At 39.5% G+C, this 17,110-nt stretch overlaps 1 protein-coding gene across 1 annotated transcript; it reads right to left on the bottom strand.

Moving 5' to 3' along the window:
- Positions 1 to 126: 126 nt before the first annotated feature.
- On the bottom strand, positions 127 to 16,768 carry LOC127631890 (dehydrogenase/reductase SDR family member 12-like). Its single transcript, XM_052110286.1, has 10 exons — positions 16,643 to 16,768; positions 11,048 to 11,181; positions 7,798 to 7,880; positions 7,350 to 7,445; positions 6,736 to 6,817; positions 6,515 to 6,576; positions 6,329 to 6,433; positions 4,874 to 4,964; positions 3,834 to 3,971; positions 127 to 1,169 (listed from the first exon to the last, which is right to left on the bottom strand). Exons 1-10 carry the CDS (start codon positions 16,696 to 16,698, stop codon positions 1,054 to 1,056), a joined length of 963 nt encoding a protein of 320 aa, XP_051966246.1. The 5' UTR covers positions 16,699 to 16,768; the 3' UTR covers positions 127 to 1,053.
- Positions 16,769 to 17,110: the final 342 nt, after the last annotated feature.

The raw sequence follows: 17,110 nt of genomic DNA, 5'->3' as shown, positions 1-17,110 counted from the left end.
GCACCTTTAGATTTGTGATATAAAGGGGCTGGGGCTTGCGCGTCAGTGTTGTCATGGTAACATAAGCACATTTACCCTTCATTTTAATTAATGCAACAACAAACAAATATGCAAACATTTCATCTCATTTGTTTATTGTAATACAAAAAAATAAATTAATTAAATAACGTTAACATCGGCATAAATGAAATTCAGTTCAACAAATATTGCCATGATGTATATTTTCCCCATTTAAATTTTGAGAAGGATGAGCTTAATCATTTTTAAAATAAGTCACAATGCAAAAATAAATCTTAATTTTCCTAATATTGGCACATTTGACTTGTAACAAAATATAAAATTTCAACATGCCTTCACAGATGTTTATTAACGTTTGACAAATGTGTCAAAGTACAGTCATCTCATTAATAATTAATAACCCAATCTGTTTATGCATTAATGCAATCAAACGTTATTGTTTATAAATCACTTCCTCATTCTCTTGAACATCAGGTGACACTGTGAAAACCAAGAGACGCCCAATCATAACCTCCCGAAAGGGAAGCGTCCTTTTCGGCCACTTTTCTGGATGTCACCTGTTGATTGGCTGTGAGTGAGTGATTGACAGCTGGGGTGACTCCGGTCAGAACTGGTTCCCACCTGATTGACCTGATTCTTTGGAGTCACTGACACAGTTAGAGTGAAAACGCACTGTGATTGGCTGAGATTGATCACATGGTGTTGGGACCAATGAGCTGTCAGAAAAGAACGATTCCTACAAGAATGAAATGTACAAGGAAACAGGACAGGGAGTACTAATTTTGAAAGAAAAACGTAGACACATTTAAAGATTTATTGAGCATAGCTGTCTTTCACACCTTCAAACGTTCAGAGTTTGGAGAATATTTATTCTATAAATGCTAAATAGATGCTAAGTGTTTGGTATGAGAGGTTTACTGTAAGTTTATCCACACAGATTTTACTCATTAGATGGGTGAGACTAATCAGTCCATCAATTCAACTCAACATGTTGTGTGTTAGTGCTCTAAATCTATAGTTGTACTGCAAGAGTGGTTAGTGAGGCTGAAAGCTCTTGGCGAGCTCTTCCATGGCGCTCATGAATTTCTGATCTTCCAGTTGTGAACTGTGCGTCCAGGCCAGTGGAAGGTGAGCAGACACCATCTGACGATCTAGAACACAAAAAGACACAAGGAAATACAGATGGTATAGCACATGCTGTCCCCCCAAATTATTTATATCAGCTAAAGGATCTGAGCGTAACAGAAGTGTTTCAGAAGTAAAAATCCCTTTAATTGATAACATATAAACAACACTTTTTAAACCTTTGAAGACAGACCTACCGTGAGCTTCGAGATTGAAATTTGTTATGCTCCTGTAGGACAAAACTGACCATTTGAGGTCAGGGCACGATGATGTACCAAGTTCTGATGAAGCTGATGCAATTGCGCAAAATCGTGCAATTTTACTGCAATTTATCTAGGGATGTGCATGAGTAATTGATGAGGCTGACGATTTAACACGTTAATTCGGTGCGATTTAATTATATAAAAAATAATGCGTTAATAAAATGTATGTCCCCGGAACGTAACAAGGAATATTCTTATCATCGGAGCAATTCAAGCTTGAAGTACCACCTGTTTTCTCCAGGGGGCAGTAAGCGAAACTCCCCGCTTCTTATACAGAGAACAAACCACACTTTTTCACTGCACGGCACAGCTCAGCTCAACTCAACTCGACTCTGCTCTGCTCGCTTTTTGGGGGCTTTTCCACTGTGGATAGTACCTGGTATCTGATCTGACCACCTCGGTTGAGGTTCCAAGCGAGCCGAGCCGATACTAAATGTGACATCAAAATCCTGCAGATCACTGATTGGTCAGAGAGAATCGTCACTACCAGCGTCACTGGATTTCCAACAGGCAACATCAACCCTCTAGTTTTAAAGTTAGCAACAGCGATAACAGCATCATTCTTTCGATTGTGTAAAAAGAAATGGCTGTGCGCAAAACCCTGCCGTAGTCAATAAACGAGGTGCAGATGAGTGAAACAATAAAGTCTCTCAGGAAGTGTATCAGCTGTTGGCCGCACACGCTACCACCGGACCTCCCAACAGTGTAGGGAAAAATTACAACTTAAGTGACTACAGAACCATCAAGGAAAAGTGGAAGTGGTTCGACCAAATGGACGCTATCTAAACAGGCGAGCAATGGAAGGAGAGTGCCCTGGACTGGCGCTGATTCACGATGGAGGACGGTACGTTTGTTACGTTAACTCTATAATCTGCTTGATAGCTTCACTTTATTTAGTTGAGCAGCTACTGGAAGCTTCTGAAACAACCAGACCAATTTAACTGTTACACTTGTGTAAAATCACCATTCAACAACTGCTTTATGCAGCACAATGAGCTAGCAGCTAACATCTAGCGGTCGTGTTATTGATTTGGTCCGTTTGTGTCTGGTTTAAGATGATGTCACGGCAGTAGAGGCGGCACAACTATCGATCAGCCTATAAACTCACCCGCGTTGATGCGGCACTAAACTGCAGTGGAAATGCAAGCTCAGAAAAGTAAAGCGAGTAGAGTTGAGGCGAGTCGAACCGTAACGTGTAGTGGACAATGGTATGTTTATGGCACGACGTAACCAGGGCTGGATTGGGAAGAGAAATCGGCCCAGGATTTTACATGGCAACTGGCCCAAAAGTTCTGTATAGCGTGGCAGCTCATTTTAGCTTATCATGGCCCATTCGGCCCGTTTCGCGGCCGACCCACCGGCCCGCTCAGTTCTCCCGATGCCCAGTCCACCCCTGATCGGCCCCAAAGTGTGTGCCCGATATGCCAAATTACCAGTCCAGCCCTGGACGCTTGGCTCTAGACCTACCGCATCTCCTCTGGTGCCAACTGGGTTTTTCTGCTGTGTCATTGCCAATTTGTCGGTGATGTATTGCGCCACCAACAGACATTATGTGACATCCACCAATCAAGTCCCATTTACCATGGAAACGGGTATCACGGTTGCTTTACAGGCTTGTAGGGAGCCTTTTAAGTAGTTACCCAGCTAGTTAGCTATCTACATAATGTTAGTTAATATGGGATGCTGCTTTAGAGTTAGCACTAAAAAGACAGTGATGTGATGTAGTAATGTTTTCTGATAAAGAGTGATTTCATTACAGCATTCACATGAGTTGAGTAGCTCAGCAGTACACTGTAGATTTGCCTGGTTTTCCAAAATTCAAATGCTATTTAGATTGAATAAAATGTTGTGAATCATCCCGAAACTGCTTAGAACTATTATTGAAGATTTTTACAGTGTCACTGCAGAAAGTGAATGGGGAAAAATACTTAGTCTAAGTCTGTGTGGTTTCCCTGTGCTGCGGGGGTCATAAGGTCACCAAGTTCATTCTAACAAAAACTCACTACACTCCCACTACAGCTGCACTGGACCACCGCCAACTCTCGTTCTTAATCTCTTTCATCCTCTTCTTGCTCTTCCCCACTCCCTCTTTCCTCCATTCTTCTTTTCTCCCTCACTCTTCATCTTTCCTGCTTTTCTTTCTCTTCCACCAGTTGTTTTGTTTCCTGAAAGGCTCACTTGTTTTGGATGGATGCCGTACTGTAGGAGACAGAAAGACGGTAGCTCTGATCCGACACCTAGTAAGTTGCCTAGACAGCATTTTAAAGTATCATAGGGACACTCCAGACATATAAGGCAGTTCCAAAAGGATTTTATAAGCCATAAAATATCTTAAGTTTGGCAAAGTCCTATGACAGCACTGTGTGTAGGCAGCAATAGCAGAATGCATTGCGATGAATGGTCTTGTGTGGGCATGCGTTTGCTCACCCTGAAAAAAACGCCCGCTGGGATTCTTGACAGCAGCCTCTGACACGGCGAGCCAAACGACCGTATCAGCTCCCTGGACTTGAGTCCTCAAACGCTCTTTCATCGAGCTGTGGAAGTCAGGCATTGTGTTCGCAATGGCTACAGAAAGAGATGGAGAGAAGAATGTAACCAACACCTTCTGAATGCTGTTATAACCCATTGCCTAAAATCTGTGCCTGGGTCTCACACGACTATAAGACTTCAATCCAAATAAATTATTTTAAGTTTTTTTTTTTAATAACCTATTTGTTATTTTGCATTTAATTTAAAGGTGCACTTAGATATTTGTGCTTGTGTTCCGCTGGCAGCTATAAACAATGCAAGTCATGCACAAAGATAAGTTAGCGTGTGGCACTTACAATGGAAGTGAATGAGGGCCAGTTTTTGAATGTTAAAATACTCACTGTTTCAGAAGTATAGCCACAAGACATAAACAATATGAGTGTAAACATGGTTTTAGTGCGATTTCACTTACTAACCTTTTTCTGTGTAAAGTTATAGCCGATTTTACAACTTCGTTGCCATGACGATGTAGTCAAGAATCCCTAAAACGACTGTAAAAACTGGTATTTAAACAACTTTACAGCTCAGTGTTTTTAGAGAATAATAAGCTTCACATTTCTGCCTTTAAGCCCTCCAAATGTTGGCCACCAAAAAGCAAAGATTTTAGCTTTTTTTTTTATAGAAAAGGAGGTAATAATCAACATTATGCCACAAATGCTGTCGATTGAGCTTATCTTGTATTGAACCTGGAACATTCCTTTAAGACTGATTTAACTAGAGTTTTCTTGTGTGAGCGTTCATCATTTTAAACTGAGTTTTCAAAAATACTACTCTACTTTTACTATATTTTCTGTTTCCAATTGTAGCAATTAGCAAAAAATAATGAGGGTACCTTTGAATAAGTAACAAATGGATTTTTAAAGGTACAAATATTCCTTGTAGTCTCAAGGAATACCAAAACATAGTAGTGTGACAGTAGTGTGTGTGTGTTTGATTACTTGGCGTATCAACCCAGCCCGGGTGCATCACAGAGAAGTGGATGTTTGGATGAGCTTTAGCAATCTGCTCCGTCATCACAACCTGCTGCCTCTAAGAACACAAATGAATAAAAAACTGAAATCCCTTCTGATATCACAAGAGTTACCTGTTAAAGTAAGGCACACATCTACTAAAAGCAGTGATTTACAATGTATTAAAGGGGACCTATTATGCAAAAATGCACTTTTACATGTTGTTTGTACATAAATTGTCAAAATTAACAGTTTTCATTTCTGCTCTAAAGTGACGTTAGAGCAGGCCACGCCCACAACTGGTGACAGACTCCACCCTCCTCCCCTGAGTCATCTACACATAGTCCGCCATTTTTTTCCGCACTGGAGCAGATATAGTGATAAGAATAATGTCTCAGCTTCGTAAGGGTTATAAGTGTTCTGTTGTTGGCTGTAAACGTGAACATAAGAGTCTTCATGTACTTCCGGCATCAGAGACACTGAAGACGCAGTGGACAAGCTGGACTGGTAATCTGGCATACCGGGCATTTTCCCGGTGGGCCGACGCAATTTGGGGCCGATCAGGGGCGGACTGGCCATCGGGAGAACCGAGTGGGCCGGTGGGTCGGCCGCGATAAGCTAAAATGAATAACCGAAGCACGAGGTGTAAAGGCACAGCCCTCTTCCGGAAAGGGGTGGGGAGCAGCAGCTCATTTGCATTTAAAGGGACACAAACAAAATCAGCGTGTTTTTGATTCCACCTTAAAAAAGGCATTTATTACATGGTAGAATAAAAATCTGTAGTGTATTTTGAGCTGAAACTTCACAGACACATTCTGGGGACATCTGAGACTTATATTACATCTTGTAAAATGGGGCATAATAGGTCTCCTTTAAAGCATTATATTAAACCAAACCTGTCATAGTTTGTCAAAACAAGTTTAGAACGTAATTAAAACAAGTTTAGTCATGAAACTCTACACAAGTGCAATCCGATGGGTTTTTCGACATGCAATCTCTCTTTGTCCAACATATAAATTGCATCAGATGTTTGGAGGTAATCCAGGTTTCACTGCAGTGTGCTTTGAAGAGTTTTCTCTATGAAACCCTCCTCCAACCCAGCACCGCAGTCTAGATCTTCTTCAAGGGGATCGTATGTATGTCAAATTGTGCAGCAACAGCATGTATGTGCATTTTTAATTGTGCAGCAGCATGTCTAACATGCTCAACACAGTATGTCTGTGTATGTTGTAGCAGTAGGAAGTCTTTCTACTCAGATCTAGTCCGCCAAGACCAAACCTACCTACTTGTCATATCCATTATGACACCTTAAATGTTTTAGTTGACATGACTGAACATCGTATCAAACAGGTTCAGCTAAGTGTTTTGGATATGGACACAAGCACTGTCTTCGGTCTGAACTAAAGGTACAACGTGTGATTGTATCTCATGTATAAAATGTACCTTGTTCTGTGCATACACCATAGTGCCGTCATATCTTCCCCTCTCAGACTGCAGGTTCTCTGTTCGCAATTTCTGCACCAGCATCCCACCTGATGATACTGTTATCTAGAAGACATAGAGAGAGCAGATGAGAGCTGGTGACCCATCTGACCTCTCCGTCTAAGATTCTCTCTCTGGTGTACTCACCACTCTCGGGTCAGGGCTCTTCTCCAGCAGGGGAATGAGGCTCTTGATGAGAATGTACACAGCTGGACAACAGAACAAAGAGACGAAGAGGAAAAAAACCCCAAATGGGATCAAACTAAAACACTCTGTAATGATGTGTCAGTGTTTGTTTGTGAAAGATTTGTTAGAGATCTTTCGGTCCTTAAATGAGATTTAGTTGTTTTTGAGAGTTTGTAACTTACCCAGAGAGTTACTGGCAAAGCTTTTCTCCAAGCCTTCTCCATTCAACTCCCTCTTCATCATCATACAGCCAGCATTATTGATCTGTCCCATTCATATCAATCAAACAGTGAATCAATTGAATAAATAACCATTCAATGAATCAATCAACCAAGCAACGATTCATCAATCTATCAAGTAATCTATCAACCCTTATAAAAAAAGCAATAGAAACCCTCACAGAAGTTAAAATGGTTTTATTGGTTATAATGGGAATTGTATTGGTTTTAATGGAAACAATAATGGTCCCTCTGTGTCTCTATACTGGTAATGTGATGGCTTCTAATTGTGGCATGTTATGTCTAGCAAATATCATTAGGGACCAATAAATATCTGTATTAAAAACCAATACAAACCTACAGTAAATACTAACGGAATAAGGCCCAAAACACACTACATTCGTAATGTTATTTGTAGTAGAAACCATTAAACTTTCAATGGTTTGTTCTCTTTTTCAACAGGGACAACCAACCAAGCCAATCAAATAATCCTTACCTCTATTGGCTGGTTTTGTAGTTAATCAGTTAAAAATACTACATTTATATATTTAACTTAGAGAGTTGGAAGCCAGGCTCACCAGAGTGTTAAGAGTTTTGTACTTTTTCTTAAAAGACTCGGCAAACTCCCACACCTTCTTGGTCTCAGACAGATCCAATATGTGCACATAGATTTCCTGAAACCAGGTGAAAAGGCCACAGGTCATGAACAGTATTTTAGCAGAACATCCAGAAATACAAACAGATGTAGAGCTGTAAATCTGTTTCCAGTGTGAAGATAACAAGTTTGTGGACCTTTTCAATGAGCTTTTGAATGCATATGAAGTAATTTGCACACTATTACTGTATTCTTCATTTAGCAGAAGTGAGAAACCAGGAGTTTGTTGTCTTGCTCAATGGTTTAATTGTGGTAGCTCATAAACTGGCCTTTCTGGGGTTTGATTCAATGACTTTCGGATTACCACCAGCCTATCCGTTTAACTACTAAGCCACAACATACACATACCAATCTTTTAAATAGATGCATACTTTGTTTCCAGACTCCTTGACGATCTCCGCTTTGGCTTCCTCTGCCTTGTCCTTGTTTCTGCAAACCATGTGGATCGTACCACCTTGAGGAAAAGGAAATACATAGTCTACAATTGAACACACATATGCAGAAAGCATTTTGAAAGAATGTATGCACACTGGTGTGTCCAGCACTCCACCACACAATTGAATCTCCAGCTCCATGGAAAGTTCCCTGATAGCACACGTACGTCACCCAGACGTCTATTTGATGTGTGTGTTCCTTTCAAGATCTATAAAAAAGCCCTGATCATCAGCGTTAGGTGCATAAATATTAGCCAAAATAAGATTATGCCCCTGAATTTCTGCTAAAACAATAATGGCTCTTCCTAGTTTATCTTTAATCTGTTTGAGACATTTGAATTGTAGATGCTTACTTATCAGTGTAATGACTCCCCTGCTCTTACATGAGCCAGCACTAAAGAAAACATGTCCTCACATGTCCTTCCAGCGGGGAAAGATGCGTTTATTCAAGAAACTAAATATTATATTTCTAACGCTTTAGAAGAGAAATAACTTTCCTTCTTTTTGTGGGGTGGCCCAACCCATTCACATTCCACATGGAAATAGACAATCCACTCATATTAACATTTGACATTTTGATAATTTAGATCAAACTGATTGTGTCAAAAATAAAAGTATAAAGACCACATTCCAACACTAGTGCAACAATCAAACCCCAAACTTCCCCCAACCCAAAAAAACAGAACAAAGAAAAATGTGCACATTAATCCCATGCACGACAGCGCCAACTGGCGTCCATCCCGCTAAACTCAAACAGTCCATATATGCCTACGAGATCCCATGCCGTCGGATTGCTCAAGTCTGTTGTTTCTATTCATATTTTGTGAGACAGAATTACACAACAGAAGATAATCTATAAAATAAACCCCAGCCAATAGGCGGAATAAACACAAAGAACGTGCAGATTCATCCACATAACTGTCCCGAAGGAGTGTGACTACACAAAACAAACTCCAGTTGCTAGGCGAAACCAGCACAAAAAGAAACAAAAAAGGTGTTCAGTTTCCTCAGACAGTCATGAGAGTCCATATGGCTGCAACGTGAGTACCACAAAATAACTTACTAACTCTATTGACTTTATGAAGGACATCACTTGCTAGGTATATGTAAATGTTTTACAGCCATCTTTAGCATCTATTCTCAATTTGGCCAGGAACATCAGTGCAAAAGAGTTTCTTGCATTCCTTGAATCGATCACGTTTCTCTCTTTTCGAATTCGCAAAGTCTGGCAACAAGAAAATGCCGTGGTTCTTCCAAGAAAGCCTTCCTTTATTCCTCGCCTTGCATAACATGAGATCTTTATCGGATGATCCCAGAAATTTGGCCAGAATTTATCGGGGCCTCTTTTCCTCAGCAGATCCAGCCGAGCCGAACCCTGTGAGCTTGTTCGATTTCCAGCATATGGCGTGCTATGTCGAGCAGAGTTGGAAGGATCTCATCTAGGAATTTCACCATATCCTGGCCTTCTTCGCCCTCAGGAATTCCGATGAAACTAATGTTATTCCGCCAGCTACGGTTCTTCAAGTCCTCCAACTTCTCCCAGAGATGCTCCAAATCTACCTTGGTCACTAGTGGATTAGCAGATAATTCCCTCTCTGATGACTCCAGATAATCGATCCATTTCTCAACATCCCCCACTCTTGTAACCACATCAGTGAATTTAGTCTCCATGGCAGTGATTGATCGATGTATTACAACAAGATCCTCCAAGTCAGCAACAACCTTAGTCATTCTCAACATTTCCCGAAACTCTCTGACCAAATCGACTCACGGGCTCGAGGCCTCTGTGGGAGTGTCAGTTTGAGCACGTAAGTGTCTTTTAATGTCTCCAGATCCCAAGGATTTTAAATTCTTTGACATATTGTCCTCCTAGAACAGTTATGGAACCTCACGTATCGAATCTCACCGTTTTATGACAATAATAGTGTTAAAACTAGCAAAGTGCGCAGAGCTCGCCATTCACACGTCGGAACCTCGCATGGCATCACGTGACTCCCTATTTGATGTGTGTGTTTACATCTGTAACACGTCTATAAGGCGCTTTCTCTCAGATGTCAATAAGACATTCAGCAGATGTGTTTGAGATATTTCTGGTTTAGAATGTAAATCTGATCTTTTTAAGATGTTTAGCCGATGTTTAGCAGATGTTAATAAGACTGCGATGCTTTCCAGATGAAAAGATCTAAAACAGACATCTCGGAGATGTATGTGTGCACTCTGGATTATGGGATTGCAGTCTGAATGCGATGAGATACAAATAGCATTCATACCGTGAAACAATTCTAAAACAATACGTCTTTCTATTGCATTGTGTTCGCAGGCTACACTCTGCAATGAAAATTAAACAGCGACTAGTCCGATTCGTGAACGAATGACTCTTATGAGACCGTTCTTTTGATGAATCACTCAAAACGGCTCCCCTATTTAACAGTTACCAGTTTGAATCAGTCTGACGAATCTTTCACTGAATCAGTCAAGAGTGGTTACTGAATCAACATGTGACTCACTTTCTGAACCACTAGTCTTTGCTCGAGCCTGACTCGAAATGAAGCATCAAAAATATGTTACAAATGCAAGATATAGTTACAAATTTGTATTATTAGTTTATAAAATGTTAACTAGTAGTATTCTGTAGGAAACACTGATGTACACTGCATGGCAAAACACATGTGAACCCAAACACCACAATCGTATGTGCTTGTTGAACATTTAATTTCAAAACCATGGTTATTAATAGTGGGTTGGTCCTCCCTTTGTTGCAATAACAGCTTCTACTTTCAAAAGGCTTTGCATTAGATGAATAAACATGGCTGTGGAGATTTGTTCTCATCCAAACACAAGTGTGTCAGTGTAATCATGGTCTGGCTCACTGTATATGTTTCAGGTCACATCAATGGGGTTCAGGTCTGGACTTTGTGCACACAGGGCCACTGTCATAGTGGAACAGAAAAGGCATGCCCCATTCTACATAAAATAAAGCTTGGTCTAAGGAGATTGCATGGCTGCATGCTTGATTTTATGCACCTGTTAGTAATTGGTGTAGCCAATTAGAAGGGGATATGCACATACTTTTAGCCATACAGTGTATAACACCATGGACAGATTAGTTCGATCATGAACTAAGACACCAGAGAGACATTATTTAACATTCTAGATAAGGTGATTGCTGTTGTCCAACTATTCAAACCTTTCTTGGCAATGGCCATGGCGGCTGCTTTCCCGATGCCACTGTTCGCTCCGGTTATCAAGAAGGATCGGCCAGTCATCGACACCTCCAGGTCTTTCTCCACAAAGTTTTTAGATGCAGACACGAAAGCCCCCCTGAGACACATACATTCAATTAGACTTGATGTATGACAGGGTTATTCAATTAACTCTTGACTTGCACCTGTACACCCAGTGTATCTTAGTCCTCAAATACAGCACATTAGTTCAACTGACTAATTTGTGAACTTTGAACTTCTTATATCTAAAACTTTTCAACAACACACTTTGTCAAAGTGGGGAATCTAAATAACTGTTTCAGTATGCAAGAAAGGAATAGGTTTAAAGCAGTGGTTCTAATGGGTCGCAGGTATGTTCAAATAGGGTCGTGGACAGCAGGAAAGAACAACGCTCAACGCTATTAATGAAGTACAACAGAACATATAATTGTGTATAGGTAGGAAAACTCTGCAGTATTGTGGTGCAAATTCATCTGTTATTTGGTAGAAGCCAGTGGCATAGCCAGAATATTTTCAGACTATTCTTTGACCTCAAATATACATTTATAAAATAGTTTTTAAAATATATAAAATTCAGTTTTCTTTCTTTTTTCTCTCCCTTTTTCAGAATGCCCAATTCCCAATGCTCTCTAAGTCCTCATGGTGGTGTAGTGACCATGAGGAGGTTAACCCAACGTGTCTCTACCCACCCTAGCGACCGGGCAAATTGGTTGCTTAGGAAGCCTGACAAATTGGTGTGGTAGTCAGCGTCTTTACTTGCTGAGCTACCCAGGCCCCCCATAAATTCTGATTTCTGACTTTGTGAAAGAACTATTTAATGCACCACTTCTCTGTTGTTAAGGAACATTTTATTTCAAAATATTTGGGTGAAAACTTGACCCATCCATTTTTATTGAGGCCCACCAAAAGGTAATTTCCTGGCTATGCCCTTGGTAGAAGCTAGTGACACTGAGCTAATGCTAATATGGACAGGTGGAGTGACATGCCCTTATAGTCGAAAACATGAACCGTGCTGTGATAGGGTGGAGGGCGTGGCCGGGTCGTGATTCTACCACCGTCCGCAGTCAGCCTTTATCCCTCTCGGAGGCTTGATTAGCCTGATAAGGGGCTGGGTAGAATCACGACCTGGCCCCGCCCTCCACCCTGTCACTCCTGCATGGTAAAACAAATTTTAAGTGACCCAGGCTACATTAAATATGGTTCAATTGCATTTAAAATACATTTAGAGGGACATAAATGGTCAGATTTCCTATTCAGACTGTCATGTTTTGAATGTTTTAATGCAAGTGCTTTTATAAAATTATCAGCTTCACATTCATGCCATTAAACCCTCTAAAAATTGCCCCATTCGCTTTAATTGTAAGCGCCTCACTGTAACCTCAGGTTTTGCTTTTTTTTAAAGAAAAGGACGTTGTTTTTGTTGTTGTTCTTTTTTTTTTTTTTTTTACAGCAAATGCTGTCGATTAAGTTTAATATGCATTGATCCCAGTGGGGATTTCTTTAAGACTGCAAGGGAAGCTCAGCTTCCCCTATAATGTCAAAAAAATAATGGTCAAATATGTACTATTGTTTAAACAATTTATTGACTAAAAATGCATTAGAACACGTTCATCTCGAAGACCAGTTCGTTCAGAATCAGCTACATTACATATAGCAGGTCGGCTGACTCGATTTATTTCTCATACATTCCCGTAGCGCCAGTGCATTTCCCTGTTGAAGCCGAAGCGTCCATTGACTTCAATGGGGCTGCTCTGAACAGTTTTTTCAGTGCTCCGAAAATAGACGGTCATTGGATAAATGCTGCGATTATGTCCCGCCCACGGACGCTCAGCGTCTCTGGGGGTGAATGAGGAGTGGGCTGGCCCGGACTCCGGGCTTCCGCGTGATGATTGGAGGATCTGTCGAAAGACTGCATCTCCTTTTGATTGACAGCGAATCTGTACTATAAGAAGTCACTGAAGCTATTTCGCGCTCAGTCCCATCGCGGATTTCTCAAGTGTAGTCGAAAGACAAACTGCTGCAACCTATTTCTTTATATTTGTTTGGCGAAATTGCTAGTCAATTTGCATAATACATTTCACACAATTATACACCACATTCCTTGTTTCAGTTTTACCAAGTTTAATATATTTTGTTTTAGAGCGTTCGTTCGTTCGTTCGTTCGTTCGTTCATTCATTCATTCATACAGTAGGCTAGGCTAGCGTCGTATGGGTGAAACTGCGCATGATTTTTGACGGTGCTAATATTGTCGACCTGATTTTGGCGAAGCCATTTGAAAGTCTTCCTTACGAGGAAAAAATTAGAATTAAACAGCAGGGCAGATCAACACCTAAGATTGATTTAGTGCAAAAAATAGGGTAAATAAGTTTATAATGTAGGCCGAAAATGAGCTTCCCCTCTTTGAAAGACCAGCAGCCGCCACTGATTGATCCTGGAATAGTCCTTTATTACATTTCAAGGTTTGATTTTAAAATACATTTTTTTTCCCCAAAAAGTTTCATTCTGTAATATATTTGCTTATATTTATATTCAGTATTTCTGCTGTAGAGAACTTTGGCTCAACTTGTGCTGATTGCAGAATCACTGAAATAGAAAGAATGAGCTTTATTGCCAAGTATGCGCACATGCACGCACACACAGACACACACACACACACACACACACACACACACACACACACACACACACACACACACACACACACACACACACACACACACACACACACACACACACACACACACACACACACACACACACACAAGGGATTTGTCATGGTGTCAGAAGCTTCCAGTGCAAGAGAATGCAAAGTATATATATGCATACATACATACATATGCATTTAAACATATACATACAGTATAGTGACATAAAAATAATCATAACATAATACGATATAACAGATTAAAATAAAAGAGAAATATACAATGCGCAATAATGTTGTTAGAATATTTTATATATACAGTTATGTGCAGGTGATGTCATGTATTGAAGAAGAGGTAGATGTTATAGATATAAATGAAATATGGATATAAGTAGGAATGGATGGATTGAATATTGCACATGTTTGTATTGACCAAAGGAAAGTATTTGGCAGCAGTTTTACATTTTCATGACTGTTCCTGTGCCTGTTTCCAAATGTGCTTTTTAAATTAATGACTTGACAAAAAAACATCTCCTTTAGCAAGATAAACTATTTCTCTAATGTGTTGGATCACGACTAAATGACTAATATAAAATCTTGGTCCTGAAGGAACACTAGTAGAGAACTGCTGTCCTAAAGTGTCTCCTTGCGTCATCGCTTAGCTAATGAGAGCGAGCCATCAGTGCACCCTCTGATACGGCCGCTCCTGGTATCAGCGGCCCTTGTGCCCTTGTCCCGATGTCAAAGACTGGCTTTGTCCGTGCGTGCCAGCCAGTAGACACCGGGGTGGAGAGATAAAGAGGCGCAAGGAGGCACCAGGGGGGAAACTATCATCTCTTGGTAAATGCATTCACTGTTACGGAAGATGCGTGTGCCATTATGGGGCGTGAGGGGTTGACTCGGGTGACACTGAATTAGGGGGAAAACACAGAGATGCAAAAGCTACTGATAGACAACTTGCAGCAATTAGACCATGCAAAAACAGACAGTCTGAGAGGTCGTTTGGACTCCAAAACGAACTTAGTATCATTTTAATGAGGAATTCCTAATGAGGACTTCATGCAGAAGCACACACTACAAGCAAACCTGTTAAAAACAACACAGATATGTCATCACCGAGCTTTCAAAGTGTGCTAACAATGTTGTTTTGTGTTGTTTTTAACACATTTATTGTAAGAATTATGCAGTCTGAAGATTAAAGGAAGAGTTATCCCAGATGTGTGACTTACTTTGTTCAACTGAGCACATAAAGATATGTTTAAAAGAATATCTCAGCTCCGTAGGCCCATACAATGCAAGTGAATGGTGGTCAGAACTTTGAAGCTCAAAAAAGCACATAAAAGCAGCATAAAAGTAATCCGTACAACTCCGTTGGTTTAATTTAAGCCCTTTTTTTCTATATAAATTCTCCTCTCTTTCCAGTAGGTGGCAATATGGATGAAGAATGTGAATCTTGGAGGTGGAAATATGTGGAAGTGAAAGTGGACATTTATAGTATAACGGACTTATATATTGATCTGTTTCACACCCACATCTATCATATCGCCTCTGAAGATCTGGATCAAACAGCTGGAGTTATATGGATTACCTTTATGCTGCTTTTATGTACTTTTTAATGTTCTGGCCACCATTCACTTGCATTGTATGGACCTACAAAGCCAAAATATTCTTCTAAAAATCTAAATGAGTTTTTCAGCAGTTGATAGAAATTCAAACACTTCTAGGATGGCATGAGGGTGAGTAAATGATGAGAAAATGATATTCCTAATAAATAAAAGATGTGTTGTGCAAATTTGAGCTAACTGATATGATCTTTTTCACACATAGTTGTTTTTCAAATGATCATTTTAATACACAATACTAGGTAGAATTAAAACTTAAGGTAGGTCTATATTCAAGTTTAAAACATTTTATTTATAAAGCATCTTTCCCAAACCTGTTCCTCAAGCATCCCAGTACTATTCTGGATGTCTCCCTTATTTAACACACCTGATTCAACCCATCAGTTCCTTCGGAGAGACACCTGGCACACTGGTGTGCCAGATAATGGAGACATTCAAAATGTGCAGTGCTGGGGTACTTCAGGAGCAGGGAAACGCTCTAGATCAACAACACCCTAATATTTTGCTGAATGTCATCCAATTTAAGATTAAACCCATTTCGGGTTTAGTTCACCTCATAAGTGTTATATGTGTCTTTCTTCTAACACTTACTAAGGGTAAACTAAAAACATATACAGCATTTGTTAATGCACACAAACACTTCAATATAAAAAGCTAAACATGTCACCATTATTCGAGCGCAGAATAGCTCAGATCTGACACACTGTATAGGTGATATGACTAATTATAAATTGCATGGGTAAGTAATATTATATATATAAAAGTATATTCTATTCTATTCTATTCTATTCTATTTATTTTGTCCTCTAAAATTGACCCATTTTTTGTAGTTAACAAAACTTAAAAAAAAAAAACATTTCTGAAATAACACATGCACATAATTATTTTCTATGACATAATTTTGTCATAAATCCAAAATATTTTAGCCTATTTTAAAAATGTATGCATTTCACTTTCATGACAATATTCCATCAAATTGAATTGTGTAATAAAAAAAATAAAAATGATAATGAATAAAATATGCTTTTATTTTGTTAAAGGTTACTCAATTCAATTTGATGGAATTTTATGAAATTGAAATGTTCAAATATATTTTTTATTGAGTGTGTTCAAACAGGCTATAATAATATAAAAGTATGTTTCATTATATTTACCACTGAATGCTTTTAGCTTAATGAAGGATTCTGCTGTGCATTGCAGCTAATGTTTGTTAATGTTATTATAATCACAATGTGAAATGTTAATGTTGTTATATAAAGTGTTACCATTTAAAAAGCATTGCAGCTCTTACTTTGTGAATTCGGTGAGTCCTTTCAGGAACCATGCCGAGTTGCGGTACAGAGACATTCTCACACCCCGAACTGTCGCTCAGGTCGCCCGCTGTCCTGGTAGATGCTCGTGGGTGCTTTTAAGAGGGACCGTCGGGGTCACATGAGTGGGGAGTCCCACACCACTCACCATGGGTCCAGATTGTCCTCCCTCTAGCGGTGATGAATGGAATAACACATCAAACTTCAAAATCTTTCTTGAGCAATTTATTTTGACCACTGTTGAAAAAGATTTCTTAAAATAACGTCTTAAGAGAAATTAAGTTCTAGTGTGTATTTGAGACAGACTAGTCATGGCAAATTAATAGTATTATTACATTATATAATATGTATTATAGTATTGCTAAAAATGATAATATTTTACGTTTTTACTGCTTTAAATTTTTTATAAATTATTATTTAAATGTTATTATTATTGTTAATGACATTAA

Source organism: Xyrauchen texanus, chromosome 38 (assembly GCF_025860055.1).
Source record: "Xyrauchen texanus isolate HMW12.3.18 chromosome 38, RBS_HiC_50CHRs, whole genome shotgun sequence".
Taxonomy (NCBI): domain Eukaryota; kingdom Metazoa; phylum Chordata; class Actinopteri; order Cypriniformes; family Catostomidae; genus Xyrauchen; species Xyrauchen texanus.
Note: the sequence above shows the minus strand (reverse complement) of the source record. Positions and strands in the feature narration are given on the sequence as shown.